This window comes from Doryrhamphus excisus, chromosome 16 (assembly GCF_030265055.1).
Source record: "Doryrhamphus excisus isolate RoL2022-K1 chromosome 16, RoL_Dexc_1.0, whole genome shotgun sequence".
In the NCBI taxonomy this organism is placed as follows: domain Eukaryota; kingdom Metazoa; phylum Chordata; class Actinopteri; order Syngnathiformes; family Syngnathidae; genus Doryrhamphus; species Doryrhamphus excisus.
Window position 1 is genome coordinate 14,107,058 of NC_080481.1, and position 23,189 is coordinate 14,130,246.

At 42.3% G+C, this 23,189-nt stretch overlaps 1 protein-coding gene across 2 annotated transcripts in view; it reads right to left on the minus strand.

Annotated features, from left to right (window-relative positions):
• Positions 1-22,231, minus strand: part of LOC131104051 (protein kinase C and casein kinase substrate in neurons protein 1-like) — a 28,902-nt gene extending 6,671 nt beyond the window's left edge. Inside the window, exons 1-6 of one of the 2 annotated variants that reach the window (XM_058050774.1) lie at positions 21,551-22,231; positions 7,713-7,842; positions 2,853-3,009; positions 2,540-2,775; positions 1,372-1,527; positions 120-295 (exon numbers count right to left, since the gene is read on the minus strand). In XM_058050774.1, the coding sequence (XP_057906757.1) occupies positions 120-295; positions 1,372-1,527; positions 2,540-2,775; positions 2,853-3,009; positions 7,713-7,772 (785 nt within the window). In that variant the 5' untranslated portion in view covers positions 7,773-7,842; positions 21,551-22,231. Of the gene's footprint in view, positions 1-119; positions 296-1,371; positions 1,528-2,539; positions 2,776-2,852; positions 3,010-7,712; positions 7,843-11,512; positions 11,730-21,550 lie in introns of those variants that run through there. The other variant, XM_058050775.1, reaches the window with a different exon arrangement.
• Between the last annotated feature and the right edge of the window lie 958 nt (positions 22,232-23,189).

Consider the following 23,189-nt stretch of genomic DNA (forward strand, 5'->3'; position numbering starts at 1 on the left):
AACAATTTGGAGCAACCTATTTATAACATGCGAAGAGAAAGAAGAGTTGTTTCAGTCTCTTGGCAGTTATTTTTTTTTTGAAGGTACTGGTCTCTTGGAATAATTTTGACATGACACACCTTTGGTTCTCAGTGAGGTTGAGGTGGCGTTTGATGTCCAGCAAGGCCTCCTTCAAGAAGGTCAGCCTCTTGACCTCATGCTGCTGGCACTGGTCAAACACCTGCTCCATGCTCTCCATGTAGGGGGCCGCACATTTGTTGAGCTCCTCCAGAGACTTCTCATACTTTTCTTTAGCCTGAGAGAGAAATGTCAACACAAACGTCATGTTTTTGTAGACAAATAGAAATAATAGCAAGCAGGAAGAGACTTCACTGTATTGTGCATTGCTTTCAGCACCTTGGTGTGTTTATTCCATAGAACAACGACATGAATGTCTCGATGGGTGGAGGCGGGGTTGGTAGCATACACACAGAGTGCAGAAGAGTCTAACGTAGTAAATATTAAATTATTCATTCATTCATTCATTTTCAACTGCTTATCCTCACTTAGGTGGCGGTGCATGCTAGAGCCTATCCCAGCTGTCTTCAGGTGAGAGGAGGGGTAAACCCTGGACTGGCCGCCAGCCAATCACAGGGCACATATAGACAAACAACCATTCACACTCACATTCATACCTATGGACAATTTGGAGTCGCCAATTAACCTAGCATGTTTTTGGAATGTGGGAGGAAGCCGGAGAAAACCCATGCATGCACGGGGGAGAACACGCAAACTCCACACAGAGATGGCCAAGGGTGGAATTGAACTCGGGTCTCCGAGCTGTGAGGCCTGCGCGCAAACCATTCATTCATTCATTCATTTTCTACCGCTTTTTCCTCACGAGGGTCGCGGGGGTGCTGGAGCCTATCCCAGCTGTCTGCGGGCGAGAGGCGGGGTACACCCTGGACTGGTCGCCAGCCAATCACAGGGCACATATAGACAAACAACCATTCACACTCACATTCATACCTATGGACAATTTGGAGTCGCCAATTAACCTAGCATGTTTTTGGAATGTGGGAGGAAGCCGAAGAAAACCCACGCATGCATGGGGGAGAACATGCAAACTCCACACAGAGATGGCCAAGAGTGGAATTGAACTCGGGTCTCCGAGCTGTGAGGCCTGCGCGCAAACCACTCAATATTAAATTAGTAGGTTAGAATATATTGTTAAAATGTTAAATGTTGACTTTTTTCATTTTACTTCTCATGTCATTCTCATACACCCTTTCTTCCCTGTTGATATGGCAACAAATGGCCCTGATAGAAACCAGTATCTTGGAAAATATGTAAATCTGTAAGCCGTTTTTTTTTTTCTTGTTTTTTCCCCACCTTCTGTGCATCCTGTTTGCATTTGTCCACTTTCTCATGGAGTTTCTTCTGCTGGTCTGGCGTCACAGAAGCTTCAGTCTTGCCATTGGCCTCTCGAGCAGCAGCCAGTTTTTCCTCCTTGCACGCCATGTGGTATGCTTTCTTAGCCGTCTCCATCTGCAAGTCCAAAACACAGGCTTTTGTCACAATTGCACACACAATGTGATATGACGGCAAGATGCAGCACTATCACTGTTATTGGTTAGAATATTGCCAAGCTTTAAACAGATACATTCATTCATTTTCTACAACTCAATAGTGAGCATGAGCCTATCCCAACTGACTTTGGTTGTGAGGCAGAATACGCACTGGACTCAGCATCTCAGGTCACATATAAACAACCGACTATTCACAGTCACATTCAAGGACATGAAAATTTACAGTCTCCGATTAACCTAAAATGCATTTTCTTTTATGGGAGGAAACAGCAGGAATTGGAGAAAATCCAAGCAAGCACAGGAGAGAGAGATGAGAGCTGAAATTAAAAATCAGGATGTGAAGCAGACTAAAAGCTAAAAGCTAAAAGCTAAAAGCTAAAAGCGTACACCACCATGCTGCCTAAGAAGACAAACCGAAAGAAACCATCAGCATCCTTTCAAGAGATATTTGGATGTGCTGAAATGACAGGTGACTACAAACTAAGCCTCTAAGATATTAGTGTGGATGTTGACAGGATGTTGATTGAATGCTTCATACACTGGCTTCCTGTCAGGCTGGCACTATGTTGTTTACGGTTCTATTTCTGATCGCTAATGGCGCTCCAGTCAGATTAAGCCAAAGATTCATTCATATATTTTCTATGCCGCTTATCCTCACAAGGGTCGTGAGTATGCTGGAACCTATCCCAGCTGTCTTTGAGCGGTGGTACACCTTGGACTGGTTGGACTGGCACATATACGTACATACATAAACAATAATAAACTTATGGACAATTAACCTAACATGCATGTTTTTAGAATGTGAGAGGAAACCGGATTATCCGAAGAAAACATGCAAACATGCAAAGAGAATCGAGAATCAAACTCAGATCTTCTCGATCTCCTGATTGTGTGACCTTCATCCAAACCACTCAACCACCATGCGGTCTATCAAGCCAAAGATGCACACATCCTAATGAACATCCTCTCACCTCCTTGAGCTTTTTCGCCCAGGGTTTCTGAGCCTTCTTAAATCCTTCTTCTGCCTCCTTTGCCTCCTTGAAGCCTCCAATCATTTGTTTGTGATAGGCCTCCTTCTGCCAGTTCTTCACTTTCTCCACATCTTCATTCAGCAGGTTGTTCTTGACATCTTGATGCAGCTCGCTCACTTTTTCTGCCTCGGTCATGACAGCCAGCCAGGCTCTCTCCACAGAGCCGTACTGGGGGCCTGGCACAAAACATTCATCAATTTAGATTAAAACACACCAAAATTTTGAATTTTATTTAATGTTTAATAAATTTGACCTTTCTCAATGAGTTGTCTCCATCTCTTTGACCAGGCGGTTAGCTGATCACCATAAGCTTTTTCTATCTTGGCCCGTTCCTGAAGGCAGCCCATGAGGTCATTGCAGAGTCGATGGCCATCATCAAATCTCTTGACTGCACGTTTGTAGTTGCCCACCTACGACAAAAAGTTACCGACAAAACATTTAGCACATGCTGCATAAGCATCTATATAATGACACTCATTAATAATATTTATTGTGTGTTGTTATGCATTATAATATGTCAAAACCTTCTGCTCCACTTCCCTGTGGCTTTGGGATACCCTTCCTGGTCGTGTGAGAATAGCAGACTACTACTGTAGTAGTAGTAGTGGAACATACTATTAGTGCTATAGTTTACTTAATAAAAACTAATAAAATGCTTTGAAAAAAGGTTTTATTTAATAAAATTTCACCAAAATATATACCATTCATTCATTCATTTTCTACCGCTTTTTCCTCACGAGGGTCGCGGGGGTGCTGGAGCCTATCCCAGCTGTCTTCGGGCGAGAGGTCGCCAGCCAATCAGAGGGCACATATAGACAAACAACCATTCACACAATTTGGAGTCGCCAATTAACCTAGCATGTTTTTTGGAATGTGGGAGGAAACCGGAGTACCCAGAGAAAACCCACGCATGCACGGGGAGAACATGCAAACTCCACACAGAGATGGCCGAGGGTGGAATCGAACCCTGGTCCTCCTAGCTGTGAGGTCTGCGCGCTAACCACTCGACCGACGTGCCGCCCTAGTGATTATTTTATACATTTTTATTCCAACATTGTTGGACGTCCTTAAAAAGCAGCGTCAGGCAGCGTTGCTCCGCCTCCTCTGTGCCTGCAGGGGTATGTGAGCTCATGCAGCAGGATGGAGGAGGGGGGGAAAAATAGTGAAGGGAGGGGAAGCTCGTGCCTTTGCATGTGTAGTTATGCAATGACATGGGCTTGTGTTAGCGTGTGTGTGCGTTACTGGGATCGTGCGCACACTAATCCCTCTGAGTGGTATAGAGCAGGCAGACAGATTTGAAGGGATAGACATAAAGATGAGGCAGAAATGCATAGAAAACGCAGGCTCTTTATGTGTGTGTGTGTGTGTCAAATGCATAAAGCCGCATCCGGGTCTCATGAAGAAGAAGCCTAAATGCACTGACTACAGAGCTGTCCTGTAATTGGCTCAGTCTTCAGCATCCATGTGCCATCATGGTTTGAGAGGAAAGATATGCTACAGTGAGAGAGACAGGGTGTGTGAACATGTGTGTTCCAAACAACAACATACAAGTCAAACCCTGTACTTGTAAATACTGAGAATAAAGTGTTTTCACACCACTTGTCTACAGATAGACCAAGCAGGTGCACGTGATAAAAGAGTCCTCAGAGGCATGATGACTGAGCTCTTTGTGTCGCCGTGACACAAAGAAGACTCTGTACGCAGAGAATTCATTAACACTAATTTGCCGGGTTTTAAAGTGCTTTCTCACACATGCAATGCATCGCATCACACTTGAGCATGATTAGGCATGATTTACAAGACGAGGTAGAGCAGGGGTCCTCAATAGGCGGTCCGTGGGCTACGTACATCTCGCACACTAATGCTTTTCATTTGGCACACCAAACATCACCCAAGTAAACCAGTCAAGACTAAAGGCTGGGTTATACTTTAAATGGGAACTAGAGACAATGTGTGACTTTATACTTTGTGCGATGTCTGCTTCCAAAATGCAGGGGGTAATGTACCAGATACCAAACTAGAGCGACTTCCAACATGCCCGTCTACCGCTTGAAGAAGAAGAACTGTGTTGTACTCATTTGCTGCTGCGACAGAAAAGGAAGAGAAGGTGGTCTACTTGTCCTTTGAATTGGTGTGCTGCAAACACAGCTTATCATTCTTTCTACCACCAGATAGTTCATAGTTCTCACGAAGTACTTCCAAGTTATGTTAATTTTTTTTTAGGTGAAAAGTGAGAATGAAAGACTGACCTTGTTTTTAAAAGAAAACTATGACATCCATCACCACCTAAAACCGCTCACTGTTTCCAATTATGTGTTTCCCAGTGGAAGTGTAGAACAATATTGAATATTAAAGGGTACCTATTATGCTTTTTTCAACTTTTCTGACCTATAAATGTAGTTAGAATGTTGTATTCTTGTGTTAAACGATGCCAAAGTTTCAGATAATGAGGTTTGCGCATTCGGAAGTGAACCCTGAAAGAATTTTGGGATGGCTGAAAACGCTTGATTTCAAAAGGCGTGATGGGATGTCACAGAGAGGCTGACTTCCTTAAATGGTTCATAGTTAGAAAACACTTTGGGCGCGTGACCAATCACAGCGGAGTGGGTATGACCGGGGGCCGTGGGTGGAATAAAACAGAATACATAAGAAATTAAAAGCTAAAATCAAAGGAAATAGGAATAGGTGCGGATTCTGCAAGAAGTAGAAAGTTTTCTGTGTGAGTTATTGTGTGTCGCTGCTCTATAGAAGACCACAATAATAATAGGTCCCCTTTTAAATTACTGCTGCCTCATACAACAGTCAGTATTTCTGCACTTCAGCTGCGAGGATCTCCCGCCATTTATTTCCGCGTGTCTCCATCCCTGTAATTTGAAAAATGTGGAGATGCACGGACCAGAAATTTTCCGCATGAAAGGGGCCACTCAAGGGGGCGTGGGTGTGAAAATGACGTTATGTGTCCGCACCGAGCCGCACAAACCTTGCGGATACAGAAAGCATAAAACAAGCTAAACTAGAGAAGTGCTCGTTTATGCAGTACTTCTTCTGCTCTGAAGGGGACAACAGCGAGGCGTATGCATATGCAGCAGTAGAAGAAGATGGCTGAGTTGCCCCGAGCTGAGCACAGGGAGCATGCACAACTACGGCACAGCCCAGGGTGACAGACACGAGTGACGAGTGACGAGACAGAGTGAGAATAAGTGGTAGTGTATGGGGAAAATAAAGAAAAAGTATAATCAAGAGAGAGCACTGGACTGGATTCATCCTCAGGTGGGAGATGAAGGTGTTCTGCAAATTCTGCAAGTGTGAGATACGTGCTTATTATGCAGATTTAATTTAGCACACAAATAACGAGAAGCACAGAAAAAACTGTCCATCTTTGTCTTTGATGTAACTCACAGATATAGGCTAAAAGAATGAGTGAATGTTTGCAAATTTCTTGATCAGCGCAGTCTGGTGCAGCGCCGCGCACCCACGCCTACATCCCTCCCACCATCGCAAGTGGGGAAGAAGGAGGAGAGAAGGCCTAAGAGGGTTTAACACAGCCAAGTGTAATCTTAACCAATTAAATGAACGCCTCTCATTGCCTTTAAATGCGCATCAAACGCTTACATTAGTGGTTGCTGTCATTGTTTTTTCCACTGTGTCTGCACTGTGTGCCTGTCAGCCAATTTACCACTGTGCACGCTGCACTTCAACTGCGCTGAGAATAAACCAGGTCAGAGCTGGCGAGCTTTCAGCGCACCTTTGTTGTGCTTTTTTGTCATGAAATGCTCACTGCGCCATCTCAGCGCAGTCCAGTCTACCAAATTAACAAATTGGCTACACAAAGTGGTGCACTGGACCAAATTACCACCGCTTGGGCTGCGCCATGCTTCGCCACCTTGTGCTGCGCCACAAAATTAGAGCGCAGTCATATTGGAGATGCACAGTTTCAAAGCTGTTCTGTAATATCCAAAATGCATGTCTTTTTTGTCATCTAATATTTTGGTATTAAGCTATTCAAAAAATTTAAGTTATTATTAATTTGTGTTTAGTATAATGTTAGTGTTGCTTACGCATAATACCGTAATAAATATATCTTTATAGCGATTACAAGCAGCCTCAATGTGGTGGGCTGCCAGTTGGGTTTGCAGCATTCGACACACTGAGACAGTCATTTTAAACTTCTTCAAAGATCCTCAGGATTGGAACAAAAAAGTCAAGTGGTAGACTAAAAAAAAAAAAAAAAAACTGAGCCAGAGGACCCGAGTGGCTGTTCTTCAAGAAACATAATGAAGGTTGTTACTGCTGCAGAGTGCAATCCAATACCCATCGGATAGCATCTGCGAGAAAAGGGTTTTATGGAACAAAAAATGTCTAGAAAGACAAAAGTTCAGGTTTGAACTTGCCAAAAGAGCCAAACATCAGACAGAAGTGGTTAAAGCAGACGGAATAGGTGCGGATTGTGGAAGATCTAGAAAGCTGTCTGTGCGGGTTATTGTGTGTAGCTGCTCTATATGAGTCCACAACTCAATACAAAGGGCCGAAAAATCAGCATAATAGGTCCCCTTTAAAATTTTGATCAGAAGTGTATATCAAAATATTTGTGACATGCATGTTAATTAGTCACTGTGATATTTATTTAGTCATTTTAAGATTAGATATTTTACATTCACCGCTGCTTATCTGATTAATGGTCAGGCATAAGCTGAAGCATATTCCAGATGACTTGAGGGGCAGAGGTCAATTGTTCAATGTGGTTAATTATAGCTCTTATTTTCATCTCTTCTGCATTGTATTATTCACAAGAAAAATTGACTATAATGTTAATATGTGAAAATATTTCCCAATGTGAGTGAGTATGCCTTTGTATATCACAGTCTGTATGATTTAGATTATAGGCCATACGGCGTATGAGTGGTTAGCATGTTGGCCACACAGTCAAGGGATCGGGAAGATCTGGGTTTGATCCTCTTCTGTGTGGACTTTGTCTACATGTCGACCAGTCCAGGGTGTCTGCCTCTCGCTAAAAAGTCAGCTGGTTATAGGCTCAAACATACCCGCGACCCTCGTGAGGATAAGCAGCATAGAAAACGGTCACAAATGTCGCTTGTAGCTTGTGTGTTTGTACCTCCCAGAAGCTGTCCATGGTGTCGTCAGCACCTGCACATTCATCGTACGAGCCCGACATTTTCCTGGATGTTACAAAGCCCTCTCTCGACCAAACCTGTCCTCGTCAGTAATGCTTGGTTCCTCGTACACTGGAAGACAATAGGAGATGATTACACAACATGCAGGCAGATATTGTATATGACTATTAGCCCTAAAATCAACAAAGCAGGCCTTGCGTTCCAATGTGCTAATTAGTGAAAGGGGACTTTTTCTGTGAGATGTTCATAATAATTAGATTAAAAATAGCTTCGTCAGCCATGCATCCAGCTCAGTGCCCCAAGGAGCGAGAATGGCCATCTCATATCGGCGTGTCCTAGAAAGGACTGGCTTCCATTACACATGCATGACCCACACACTGCTAACTCTATTTGATTTTGTCCCATTATTCCATACTTCCTGTAAGAGAGGGCTATATTGGTATAGTTGGTATATCTTACCTCATGCGATTAAAATTACAACCAGAAGTGCTCATTTGATAAGATGGTCATTTACCATCTGGACGCAACATCAGGACCAACTGGGGCTTCACTATCTTGCCCAGGGATACCGTAAAACCACGTGATCACACAAGGTTCAAACCTGCAACTTTCAGGTTGGGAGGCAACCACTCTATCGCCTGAATCATACTTGAAGCAGAATACCAAGTTGCCCTCGAAAATCTAGCGGTATAGGTCAGGGGTCTCAAACACGCGGCCCGCGGGCCAAATGTGGCCCGCAGGACACTAGTTTGAGGCCCCAGAAAAAAAAATTACGTTTGATTAATGTTAATGTTAAAGGTTAAATAACTGTTAATAGTTATCCTCCCTATCCGTGTGGAAGTGGTACGTTTTTGGCTTTTTAAGTTTAAAGGAAATAACTTGGAGGCTACCGTTTATGTCGCTAGCTCTCTAGTTTGCAAGTTAGCATGTGTCGCAAGACCCTGCAGTTGCACAATATGTTGTAAATAAAAAGAGTATAAATGTGACTATAGTCGTGTTTTGTCATGTCTACAGGGCTCTAATAATGCTTTGTTCATTTTAATCTGAAAAAAATAATTTGTCTACCCACCAACTATATGTGGTTTCTGAATTTTTAATTATTTGCCGTTTTATTATTATTATATTTATTTATTACTGATTGATTGATTTTCTTTATTCTTGATTTGTTTATTTATTTTTCATCTTATTTTGTGTAGAAAAATAAAAATTAAGATATTTGAGAACAGTGGAATGTTTTATCAGAGCTTTTATTGTAGAAAATCGGAACCAAAGCAAAGTTTATTCATTTTTTTGTTTTTAATAAATGCGTTTTTTTGGGTTTTTTTTTTTTGGGAAAACCTGATGCGGGCCAGCCTCGCCCAGAGGCCCCCAGGTAAATTGAGTTTGAGACCCCTGGTATAGGTCATCGAAAATTGTTTACAGTATGTCATTGAATAAAGTGAATGTTAAAACATTGTCGTTTTGCACCTGTGCATCTTGCATCCTGTGAATGTTGTAGAATCTTTAAATAAAATTTGACATGTCTTCAAATATGATTTAAAATCTTAGCAAGTAGCAAAGATGCCCTGGTGAACTGTGATGCAGCAAAACCCATTTTGCTTAGTTGAGTGATGCTTTTTATGCGGAAAACCTCTTCACTGCACTGTCCTTTGTAATGGCACTTTGTAGACAAGGCTCTTGCACTGATTTTGCTTTTCTATTGTTATTCAATACGGTAAACGATGTTCGGTTTTTTGGCATTCAGAACTCAAGTTAAGCATTAATCCGTGACAAACAGATGAAGGGTGGACTCGAGGCCTTTTCAGATTAAAAGCTGAATCTGCACTCCTGCTCAGGCTGCTGCTGCATCATGGTGAAGATCTTGTCCAAACACTGTCGTCCTTTTTCAACAGTATACTGTTCAAATATTGTTCTGACCTCTATTTCCTAACAAATAGCCATCTTTGCCAGGTGGAGAGGAAATTGTGCCTTTTAGTCAGCACCCTCCGTGCTTTCACTCTCATGGGCTTTTCATCAAAGTTTTAACAGGGAAGATTTGTGCCTGGAGTGACTGGTCCCAGTTTCACTGATTTGTCCTACTAGAGGCTTGTAATCAGCAGTCAGTCAAGGCTTTTATGGAACACGACTCAACAGAAGACATTTTACAGCTAGGATCCCAATGAAACACATATCATGCCATTGGTTGCATCACTGTTTTTCAGACATGTTTCTATCCAATGTTCATTCACCAAAATAGATGATTTTGTGATCATCATATACTGTATCAAGTGTAGGTGCATGTAATATGTGCATAAGAAAAAAAAGCATGTTGTTAGTGTAGTTTTGTGAATATGCATTTTACAAAAACAAAATTATAGTTAATTACAAAATTATACATGAAAATGGAAGTTAAACTGATTGCTTTGTTGCTAGTATCTAGTCCATTAGCACATGCAATGATAGAGTACAGCACAGTACTCACATTGCATGAAATCGAGTGCCTAAATAAAGTACTCAATGCGTTGCTGACTCACTGTGTTTTTTTTTTTTAATAGCACCTGGTAAATAACCCTCCATGGAGCCAAAGCAAGTAGAAAGTGCCAGGAATTGGGTAAAGAAGGTAAGAAATTCGATCTTGCCAAGATGAAGTCCGTATCAACATTAATTCATAATTTTGTATCATGATTTTTGAATTTACTCCAAATTGTCCATAGGTATGAATGTGAGTGTGAATGGTTGTTTGTCTATATGTGCCCTGTGATTGGTTGGCGACCAGTCCAGGGTTTCCCTCGTGAGGACTAAATGATTTTTGAATTGGTATCTGCATGTAAAACTATAATTGTTCTCCATAAAATAAATTTTCGGTTATGTTTTTGGTGTCTAAAATGGATTGAATTGGCTTTACATGATTTCTTATGGCAAAAATTAAAATAAATAACAAAAAAACATGCTATTACTGTATTAACTAAGCAACAGATACTTATTCATAGTTCAATAGAAAAATAAACTTGGTGAGATTAGTTTAAAGCCCTCCACTGAGTTCATAAACATTCTTTAGTTACAAGCATGGAAAGTGTCCTAGTATTTTGGCTTGCCTCAAAAACCTTTTAAAAATGTCTCAGAAAGTATCAGAGAAAAGATAACTGCAAGCCCAGAGACATAATTAATGTTATCTTGTCACATCTCGTTATGACAACAAAGCCTAAAGCAGCCTGATAGTTAATCATCTGTAATCTCTGCACCCATCCAAAGGTAATGGCTAAGCCGCCTGTCCATCACTTCAGCCGTCCAATCAGCTCCTGCGTTTGTGATGTCAACACCTGGTAATGTCAAAGTGACTTAAGCCCTAAAATGATGCCACGATTCCAAAGCAAAACCAAACAAAGTAGCTTAAATAATACATTGAACACAGTACTAGTTGGCATTACTGAACAATGCACAGTTTCAAAAATGCAAAATGCAGACATCCATCCAAGATGGCTGAAAAGGCCACATTGCACAGAGACAAGACACTGCTGGGAGTGTATATCCCAAGACATGAAAACAATAGTGGGCGGTGATGGAGGTGTACCGAAAAGGTTCTTACACTGTAGTTATTGAGGTCGATCCACCTGTAACCCTGTCAACACATCACATATCCCACAGGGTGTTCAATGCTAAGAGACTGGCTACAGTGGACACAGATACCACTCAATATTTATTCACCACGATCTACTATAAATGAATATCATAATGTAGAAGACTAAAAAGTCAGCCAAAATGTGTTTATATGTAACTATTAATTTTCTGCATATTCACTTACCATCATTGGCTCCATTTGAAAAAAAAACAAGGAAAACAAATAAAAACAGTCGCTTAAAAATAAAGTAAATAAATAATGTGTGATTGTGTAATCCAAGGGATGAATGGTTTTGAAATGCAAATAAATATTTATGGTGCCGCCCCTTGTTTCCAAGTAGAACCCGGCGAAGGACGGCGACTGTGACCAAACGAGCGTCTCAGAGGCTGAGGGATAATCCCGCAGTGTGTCACTTGAATAGCTTTAGAAGGGGGAGGGAACCCGGAGGGAAGAAGAGCAAAAGGGGCGGATAGGACGTGAGAGACAAAACAGAAATGGAAGGTCAACATGCAAATTAGCAATGGCAACAGGGCAGAGTCACCAAGGCAACTTCATTTGGGAATGGTAAATGTAGCGCTTAGAGCACAAATACAACACTTTGTGCTTGTGGCTTTTGTTTTTTTCTGGTTTGTGGTAGTATATTTCCTTATTACAAGGAAGTACACAGACCCACGCAGTACACATTTGGAAGTGAGCCGTTTGGAATGGCTCTGAACGCTCAGTTTCAGAGAGTTTTTTCTAACACCGGCTCACTGTGACGTCACAGTGAAGTGTACTTTTTTATATGGGTGTGCTCGGGTAAAAGCTGAGTATGCCCAATCACAGCGGAGTGGTACATGCCCTCAGGGAGTGGAATAAAGTAAAACACAGTTTTGGAAATACAAGAAAATACAGCTGGAATAGGTGCAGATTATGGAAGATCTACAAAGTTTTCTGTGCGGGTTATCGTTATGGAAGATCTACAAAGCTTTCTGTGCGGGTTATCGTTATGGAAGATCTACAAAGCTTTCTGTGCGGGTTATTGTGTGTAGCTGCTCTATAAGAGTCCACAACTCAATACAAAGGGCCGAAAATGACACTCACTAAGGTTCCGCTGTATAATTAGCATAAGTGTTAAATTGAAGTCTTCTGAAGATGCAAATTTTTGGACTGTGAGAGGAAGTTAAAGAACCCTAGCACCAGCTGACACATTCTGAGTGTCTCGCAACAAGCCTCTTTTAGCACTCAATGGAAACCACAAACAAGTAAGCTTGTTAGAGTAAGAAGATTTCATAGAGATGAACTAACTTTAACCTGCTGCACATTAATACCCTTGACTGCTTCGACCACAGCAATTAAGGAAGCTCAGATGGGGTCGTATGTAAAATGATAGCGTTGATCATAATACGTCTGATAGGTGCAGCACACCCCTGCAGGTCCACCGACAGCTCAAACAGGACACACAAGGGGAGAGGCAGAGGGAGGTCTTTCATTGAGACATGGGCTCAGGGAGAGTGACCGAGACAAACAGTGTGCGACAGCAGCGTCTGGGTGGTGACAAGATGGAAAGACTGACATAGAGGTGGGCGACATGAGGGGAGGTGAAGCAGTGAAGCTGCTGCAATCTCAGGAAGGACGTGGACATGGCGATGAGATTTGTCTCATGGTTGTATCCAGGAAACAGAGCTACCTGGTGCAGATTTTTCCATCATTATCATGGCCGGGAGAAACAGAGTGTACAATGGGATAAGCTGCCTGCCCTGGCCACACAAGGCGCATTAATGTCAGATACGCTACTGCAGTGATTTTCAACAACTGTGCCGCGGCACACAAGTGTGCCGTGAGAAATCGTCAGGTGTGCCCTGAGGAATTATTCAATATCACTTTTTTTTATTAATATGTATTAATAATTTTCTGCAAATATTATGTCATTGTCGCGTGTCATTGGTGTAAAGACTGTCAGAGCAATGTAATATTCGTCCGTGTGGCAAGACTAGCTGATTGCCTCGTTCCTCTAATAGACTTAGTGATGCACGTGAGACAACATGGTGACATGTTGTAACATTCATTCATTCATTTTCTACCGCTTTTTCCTCACGAGGGTCGCGGGGGTGCTGGAGCCTATCCCAGCTGTCTTTGGGCGAGAGGCGGGGTACACCCTGGACTGGTCGCCACCCAGCCAATCACAGGGCACATATAGACAAACAACCATTCACACTCACATTCATACCTATGGACAATTTGGAGTCACCAATTAACCTAGCATGTTTTTGGAATGTGGGAGGAAACCGGAGTACCCGGAGAAAACCCACGCTTGCACGGGTAGAACATGCAAACTCCACACAGAGATGGCCGAGGGTGGAATTGAACCCTGGTCTCCTAGCTGTGAGGTCTGCGCGCTAACCACTAGACCGCCGTGCCGCCCATGTTGTAACATTGTTGTTTAAATTAGTATGCGGATCAAAAGGATCTGCTGTGGCGAGTCCGTAATCAGGAAAAAACTGAAAGAAGCAAATAATGTTGGTTATTGGTGTGCCGAAAATTTTTTCCAACGTAAAAAAACGTGCCGTGGCTCAAAAAAGGTTGAAAAAAACTACGCTACTATATTCCGCTGTGCGTCAATGGAGTAATGGCAGAACCAGAGCAGTTCCAATACTTCTGCAAGGCACTGTATTTTAAATTAAACAATATTAACCCATTTGACAAAAACATGCATCATGGTTCATCATTCATGCGTCTTATCACAAAAACATATTCACAAGAAAAATATTTCTATCACTAATCACTAAACGCTGTATCAGTACAGAGAGGAAAAACTGTGGTTTCACACATTATTCCTCTTCACACTAAGATGGCGGTCTGTGTGAAGCAATGTCATCACCCCCACACGTTTTTTTTATCTGCACGAAAAAATACACAGGAGCATCATAAAGCAAATGAGAAGCGCGCTCATAAAAATCTACAACAGAGGGATGTTACTAAACTACACAGAGAGAAAGAATGGGGAGTTTGCTTTGGTGCTGCTTGTCTGCTAGACACGGGATCCAAATGTGAAGTGACGTGTTCATGCAGACGGGGGATGGGGGTGTCTGCAGCAGAATATGAAGCTCTCCCAAAACTGCTAAATAAAATACTGGAACCACCTTATGCTAATTTTTGTTTTTGTTTTGCTGGAGGTTCAGTGTTTGTACTTGCAACCTCACACAACAATTTTACTGGATAAGCTGTTTAGCATATCGGCATGCTTGCTAGTTATCACCACAAATACCTAATATTGGCAGCTTCTGATGACGCTAATGCCATTTATGTTTTCCTAGAAGTAAATCTAGGTATATCTAAAGTATCGGATGCCATTGCTTTCATTCAAAAGCCTCTTTCCTGTGTTACGTGGCAGCAAAGCCAATACAGGCCTCGTGTTGCGAGAGTCATGGCTGATACAAAAAAACATAAAAGGATGACTCAGCTACCTCATCCTGAACTCCTCCAGTGATGCTGCAGCAGAGTCAACGCTCTGCATCATTCTTCGTAGCCAGGGAGGGATTTTCCTCACGTCTTGTCCTTGTTAAATTGGCTGTGTTTTAACATTTTTCTGTCTGAGTCAGCCACAACAAAAATATTACACATTTGTATATAAAGAAAAAGGGACATTAATCACTAATATGAATCAATAACAAAAGATATATTAGAAAATACAGGCAAACCATGGTATTTTCGAACACCCCTGTTTTCGTATATGATTCGGTTTTCGATACATTGTCTCGATTATTGTTGCACAAAGCAAACTTTACCCTTTGGTACGGTGATAGCGTTGCTTGTCTTGATAATGTCAGGGGTGAGGTAGTAAATAAACAATATGATGCCGCTGGCTTTTTAGACGCTTTGCAAAGACAATGTCAGGCACATTAGCAATGAAGAAATCTGATTATGTAACCTCCTGCACTGTAACTATACCTAACTGCACTCATAATCTACCGAGACTGGTATACGTTGGTCCATTTACATATATAGCGATCCCTTATTTATTGTGATTAATTGGTTCCAGGCCTGACCGTAATAAGTGAATTTCCATGAAGTAGTATTCCTTATTTATAGAGTGTTTTTGTAGTTAGAGCATAGAAAAACTGTTTACAACATGTTTGCGAAATGCGTTTTTTTAACCTATATACTCGTATTACCAATACAATACACATAATAAGAATAAATCATATTGTGTGTGTTACTAAAAATGTGTCCCCAAGGGGAGCTGAGTGAGGTCAGGGGCTCAGAGTAACAGTAGCCTGTGTTTTTATTAGCGATTTGATTAGCGATTAGTAACCCCGGAAAAGTTTCCTAGTACTGTAACTTTTCATGTAGCCAACAGGCTGACCTTTGACCTCAAACAACATAGGTCTTTTCCCTTAAAATCTGCAAGATTGATCTGACAAACCTAAAAAATGGTAGCGTATGTTAACATTGGGGGTTGCACGGCGGTTGTGTGGTTAGCATGCAGACCTCACAGCTAGGAGACCTGGGTTCAATTCCACCCTCGGCCATCTCTGTGTGGAGTTTGCATGTTCTCCCCGTGCATGCGTGGGTTTTCTCCGGGTACTCCGGTTTCCTCCCACATTCCAAAAACATGCTAGGTTAATTGGCGACTCCAAATTGTCCATAGGTATGAATGTGAGTGTGAATGGTTGTTTGTCTATATGTGCCCTGTGATTGGCTGGCAACCAGTCCAGGGTGTACCCCGCCTCTCGCCCGAAGACAGCTGGGATAGGCTCCAGCACCCCCTGCGACCCTCGTGAGGAAAAGCGGTAGAAAATGAATGAATGAATGAATGTTAACATTGGATTATGCGACCTGCCCAAGCAGACAGATTGTAAACAGAAAACACATTCCAGGGATTGAACATCACTACCATTTGATACATTATTAATAGGCATCTTTGGTTAACTATCTACACACAAGTCCAACTCTGTTATGATTGCACCCAGCATCCCGCATGATGCTGCAGTGCTTATGTAACAATCAAGCCTTTTGCCACCAGGCTCCTAGTGACAGCGTGGAGGAGGCGAAAGGGAGTGGGGGAGACAGCACGGCGGCAAATAGAGACGGACAGAAGAATGGGATGAAAGAAAAAACGTGATGGCGGGCTGATGAAGGAATGAGCCGTGGTGGAAGAGAGCAGTATTCTGATGGGAGCCACAGGTGGAGTAGCTTTGTGACTAAACAAACAAAGCAACACAGTTTGTAAACGTTCAGCTCTTCAAACATATCAGCGCTTTGTATTCTTGTCATGAGGCCAACTGGTGCTTCCATGACTTCTGATTTTGTGGCTCTATGTACAATGCTTTACTACGGCAGTGAAGATTTTAGAGGAGTGAAGTGTGGGAGGGGGTGTTAGTACATTACCGATTTCAATTTCCTGTATATTGTTTGGTTGTATTCTCAGATTTAAATGTTTTTATGCAAATTTTGAGTCATTCTATCAATTTGCAGTGCAGATACCATTGTTATCAAATATATTATCTATATAAAAGGGGTAGAATTTGTACACTAAATAACATTTCAGTCAAAACTACTGTAGTTTTGTAAAATAATAAACAACAATGCCACCGGGCGGCACGGCGGTCGAGTGGTTAGCGCGTAGACCTCACAGCTAGGAGACCAGGATTCAATTCCACCCTCGGCCATCTCTGTGTGGAGTTTGCATGTTCTCCCCGTGCATGCGTGGGTTTTCTCCGGGTACTCCGGTTTCCTCCCACATTCCAAAAACATGCTAGGTTAATTGGCGACCCCAAATTGTCCATAGGTATGAATGTGAGTGTGAATGGTTGTTTGTCTATATGTGCCCTGTGAGTGGCTGGCGACCAGTCCAGGGTGTACCCCGCCTCTCGCCCGAAGACAGCTGGGATAGGCTCCAGCAGCCCCCGCGACCCTCGTGAGGAAAAGCGGTAGAAAATGAATGAATGAACAATGCCACCCTTGACCATCTCCGTGTGGAGTTTGCATGCATGGGTTTTCTCCGGGTACTCTAAAAACATGCTAGGTTAATTGCTGACTCCAAATTGTCCATAGGTATGAATGTGAGTGTGAATGGTTGTATGAATGGTGTACCCACGAAGAAAGTACACAAAATACACAGTGACTACTGACACATGCATTTATATCCTCATAACAATGCTGCTAATAAGGACCGACAACATTCCTAACAACTCACACAGAATTAGTGACCTTATTTACTGATCTAATTATAGAAATCACAGTTCCAAGTGTCTTGTGTAGCTTCTCAGTCAACCAGGTCATGGTAATGTAGAATCGGGGCAACTGGTCTCTTCCTGTTTGTTGAAGAATTCTTTAATTCGAATATTTTAGATGTGAAGTTGCCATATTTATGTCCCTGGTGGGTGGTAGGGTTGTAGTAATTGTGGCCCAGCGTGGCTGGTGAACAATAGTCTTACATGACAATATATTGTTGGCAAAGCAACTCGTTTGCGGACACTCTACCCATAAATTGGACAATCTTCGGGGGGAGATGTTAGGTATAAGTGCAGCTCTTAAGGCATCAGGGAGGGAGGTTTACTTAACGTACTATAATTAAGTACTACGTTGATGCGATAGCTTCTTCAGACCCGTGGCGCTCCCTATCTGGACATCAGTTTTGTGTAAGGAATTTCTTATTTTTTTCAGTTGGGAATGAACTGTTGGCTCCGGGCCTGAAGAAACTACTCTCCCGTATTGTGCCATGTATTTTGCTGAAGGGTTGCTTGGGTCTCTCCAATGTCACGGCCATTGCACTCCTCACTACACTGCACTGCACAAACAACATGGCTGAGTTTGATTATTGGAATTTTGTTCTTGGGGTGAAACAGCTTTTGTCTGAAAGTGTTAGTGGTTAATTTAAAATAAAGGAAGAGCCTTCTTGATGTGTGTCTAATCCGCTCTTTAATTGTCGGCGGTGGGGGTCTTCTTCGCTCTGTCCTTAGATGGTTCTGATCATCTCTGGCTTGTGTTCTAGAAGGTGATGGGAATCAAAGAGCAGGTACCGGTCTATGTGGGTAGATTTTCTGTAGAACTCAATATTGAGGCTTCCGTCCTTTGTTGCATGGACAAAGCGTTATTTTTGAATCATGAATCGGATGTTTTTGTCCACAGAGTTGATGCCAACAAATCTACTTTGCAGGTTTTGCCCATAAACACGTGTCCTCAACATATCTTAACAAGTGACTGGGCCTATTTCTTCCTCCCTAGTTCTCTAGTCTTTAGTGAGCTTGGTTATGTCCTGAAGACTGATTTTGTTAGAACGATTGAAAAAGGACTCCAGTCTACAGCAGTCATATGTCATAAAAGTCATGTTCCAATACATTTGTTTTGTCAATGTTTTATCATTCATAGTTCATATTCCGAGTGTCTTATTCAGTTAAAACAGCTGTAACATTAAATTTTGTTATTTGATGTGGTCTGATGTTTAAAGGATACCTTGAATTGCGAATAGACTTTTTCCACCACCAGTCAGTGGTCGACCCAAGTTTTTTATACATGGGTCGTCCGGCAAAAAACTACCAGTTGCTCCTAACCACTTTTCAAGTAGTTCTGCAAGGATTTATTCATTTAAAGGGGACCTATAGAGCAGCTACACACAATAACCAGCACAGAAAGCTTTCTCGATCTTCCAGAATCTGCACCTATTCAGCTGTATTTCTTCCCAATGTATTTCTTTATTCAGCTGGCGCCTGCCAGTTTGTGTTTGTCAGTAAGTCACTAACATTTATTATACACTATGACTTTCTACACCCTGTGTATTTTTTTAATGTAAGGGTGACATCAATATTCTTGTTAACTGGTAATAAAATATATATAAATGTCATAAGGGAGGCAATTGCAGTATCGCTGCATCCTGATGGGGTCAAGCGTGCATGAGCTGGAAGGTGCTCGTCACTGCTGTTCTTCCATAGCGGAAAAGCCAGCATTTTTTGATAGCAGCAGCACAAGGACAAAGTCAAATGTATTCAAAATAGTTTTATGCTCTGATGAATGAATTCATTTCACTGCCGGGATACAGGATGATACACCCAAGCTCAGACTTTTGCAACAAAGTATCAGAAGTTTTTTCTGGAGAAGGATAGGCTCTTATCCTCTTCATAAACAACCTGTGTTAACAAAAAAAAAACCTGTTTCATGAACTTCACCGCACATCACTGGTCACCAAGAAGCGATATGTTCTTCCACGTGACCTACACAGTTATCTGATGGAAAGCCGTTTGGATGGTGATTACATATCTACATATGCATATCCTGAATTAGATCATCAATCCTCTCTCTCTCTCTCTGTCTCTCTCTCTCTGCATTAAAGACTAAATCAAGCAACTAAATAACAGTACTTGAATCGCTCCTGTTAATCCCTCATCAGTTGTTATGGTCAGTAAAGAAAGCCGTGGAGGGGGATTAAAAAACAAACCACCTAAACCAGAGTGGCAGCCATGTGTGAGCTTCACGAGCTGCAGTGGAAATTGCTCTGATAATGGAAAAAACAAGTGCACAAATCATAACTGGGGATGTAACACAGGGGTGCCCATTATGTCGATTGCAATGGACCAGTAGTGTGGGTCCACATTCTACGTTTGATAGCAAATGCTAACTGGATAAAACCTGTGAACTGTATGTACAATGAACACAACGTAATCATACTACTCGGGTTATGTATAGAACTCTTGAGGAATTAATTAAGGAATTAAGTCTTTACCGCCATATTGAATTGTTGAATTATGTCAACTATTTTGATGACCTGTAATATTAAAAACTGTGGATGTGAAATAGTTGAGGGGCAATGATAAAAGGTTGAGCGCATTGATTGGTAAACGCTGATGGAAGCCGAGCATAAACAACATTCCAACAGTATGGAAAAAAGAAGGTATGAATTTGAACGAGAACAGCCTGAACTACGGATTCAACATCAGGATGCAATGCAGATATAAATACTGTATATGGGATGACTTGATGATTCTTGGTGATTACTGGGTGAGTTCATACTCACAGATACAGTATTAGTGTAGCTCATTGCAATTCTCATAATAGTTCCCAATGGTTATTGAGCTTTGTGTAGCTAGCTAGCAAGCTACAGTAAAGGGATTGCTAATAAATAGCAAGTGCTCAATCATTCTTTCTCCTTGCAATAAAATTGAATTACCCTCCCTGATGGTATCATCATCGTCATCCCCTCCCTCTTGGGGGGCACCTTGGCTCTTGGCAGACGCCCACTCGGGCAAACAGAGCATTCAGCACGTCGGACAGCTCCGTAGCAAGCAACCTGTCCGTCACCCACTGCGTCACTCTGACAAATCTTGATGGGAAACAACACACATGAACCCCCCTCGGGGCCTGCTATGCGTCTTCCTATAGGACACTGTGCATGATGTTCAAGCACCATGGTGAGCTGCTGAGATGCCCCAGCCCTTGAAACACAGCACCATGACATTATTTTCTACCAAAGGAATAAATATGGTTGCATGTGTGCATTTTTAGCCGATTTAAGAAACCACATGCATCTATACTGTTGCTGGTTGGCCTAGGAGGCAGAAAGAAAAACAGTGACGCGAGTGATGGCTCTTCACTGAGCTGTGACTACCAATTACATAACGGCACACACTGAGAAATCCTCTAAAATATAGTAGAGAGCGATTCGAGGTTACTAGTAAACCACACTGATAGTGATAAGAGCTTTGCTTGGCGTATGTGTCACCTTATTTTCCCTATTTCATGCATGCAAAAGAAATGTATACATTTCCAGACATGGCCACCATCTCCATCTACGACAATAACATGGCAACAATCTTTGAGAACGCCAGTGAGCCTCTAGTTATGCTTTTGGCTACACTGCTGCCACAGTGTGGTCCAAGATGCTCATTTGTGCATCCTTAAAAAAATACCACTATACTGTATTCCCTTTTATGACACTGGTGTAACATTAAATGACAATTAATTTTTACTAATAGAGCAAATTCTGCAACAATAACCCGCAGATGACGCACGATGCTTCCACTGAAAACAACGCCGTATAAAATGACGCATGCATAATTTAGAAGCTACAGCAGTGAAAGTGCATTACGGTCCCAGCACAGCGGTAAAAGGCATAGCCTCGACAAATTATGCCATGAGATTTCTATTCAAGCTTCGCCATTTGCTTTGAAAGGATGCTAATTCATCCACTCTTGTGTGCGCCTACGTGCATCAAAAACAAAGCAAGAAAGTGGCGCACTTACTTACCAGATACACCTTGCAGCCGAGGTGCACCAGCGTCCAAGCCTAGCCTTGGCTGCAAATGATTCAGTTTTTTCCCCTTGCGGTGACAGAAGGTGACCCTGCGTCCTCCACAAGACTCTGCAGCCTGATCACGATGCACGCAGCAAGGGGGAGCTCCACAGCACAGGCGCGACGTGGGAGGATGGCCCCTCGGATTCCTTTCAATGGACCACACAAATTGGGGTGGAAACTCGGGGGAGGCAACTAATTATTAAAAAAAAAACAAAAAACATTAAATTCCGAATTATTGATTGTTTGTACGGATGTAACTGAAAGTGGGGATGGGCCCCTTTATTTTAGCTGTTAGCATTTTAGCATTCTTATGTTGATTTAGATATTTTTCCACAATTTACCGTATAGATAAAATGCAAGTTCCAATCACGAGGAGAGCCCCAAATGTGACTTCCACTTTCAGAGCCAATAGGAAAGCTGATGCAAAGAGGGGGCGTCACCTACGTGCTTGTCAATCATGTCCACATGCCACAATGCTGCAAGCGGTGGTACGGGATTGGAGGCGGGGGGTTGGGGTTCTGTATCTGTATAAGCACTTGCTATATCAACACAAACGTTTTGTTCATCGTTGAACTCGGCTGAAATGTTATAGTCAAATTTATAGATAAAATTATAAACATACGACCCCTATCGAGCCTGAGTTATTTCATGCGTGACGTGTGTTAACTGTATGTGTAATACGACTTTAGTATATTCTCTATGAGCAAACTACACGAATATAATATATATCTGTTTTGCCTTAACCCATGTCATTTTCAATTCCCAAATTTATTTTATGACTTATTTTAATCAAAACAGAACCAGTCCATATACTGTATCTGACGAGTACTGTACTAGCTCCAAAAGAAATGAAGGCAAATCCTGTTGTTTAGTGACATCTAGCGGCAATTAAAAGAAACTCTGAAAGTAGAAGGTTGAACAGTTTTTTTAAGTTCATATGATACATTCCGGGCTGCACGGCGGACGTGTGGTTAGCGCATAGAACTCACAGCTAGGAGACCAGGGTTCAATTCCACCCTCGGCCATCTCTGTGTGGAGTTTGCATGTTCTTCCTGTGCATGCGTGGGTTTTCTCCGGGTACTCCGGTTTCCTCCCACATTCCAAAAACATGCTAGGTTAATTGGCGACTCCAAATTGTCCATAGGTATGAATGTGAGTGTGAATGGTTGTTTGTCTATATGTGCCCTGTGATTGGCTGGCGACCAGTCCAGTGTGTACCCCGCCTCTCGACCAAAGATAGCTGAGATAGGTTTTAGAACTATAAAAGCACTATGCATATAAATGCATTATTGGAACTGCACATTAAATGCTTTACACAAACCTTGCAATCCAGCCTGCCTCCGTGTCCCCCAGTAGTTCAGAATACCTGATTTTTTTGGAGTTCCTCAAGGGAGTACTGCAGAGTGCAAATGATTACCACCGGGTAATGAGTTGGCTCCGATGGTGGGGGAGGTTGTTGGTGAGACCTGGGAGACCCGGTCTGTTGGGAAGAGTCCCCTGCCAGAAGGAGTTTGAACTCTCACCTCCGGGAGAGCTTCAACCATGTTCCAAGGGAGGCAGTGGACATTGATTCCTAGCGGGCCATGTTATG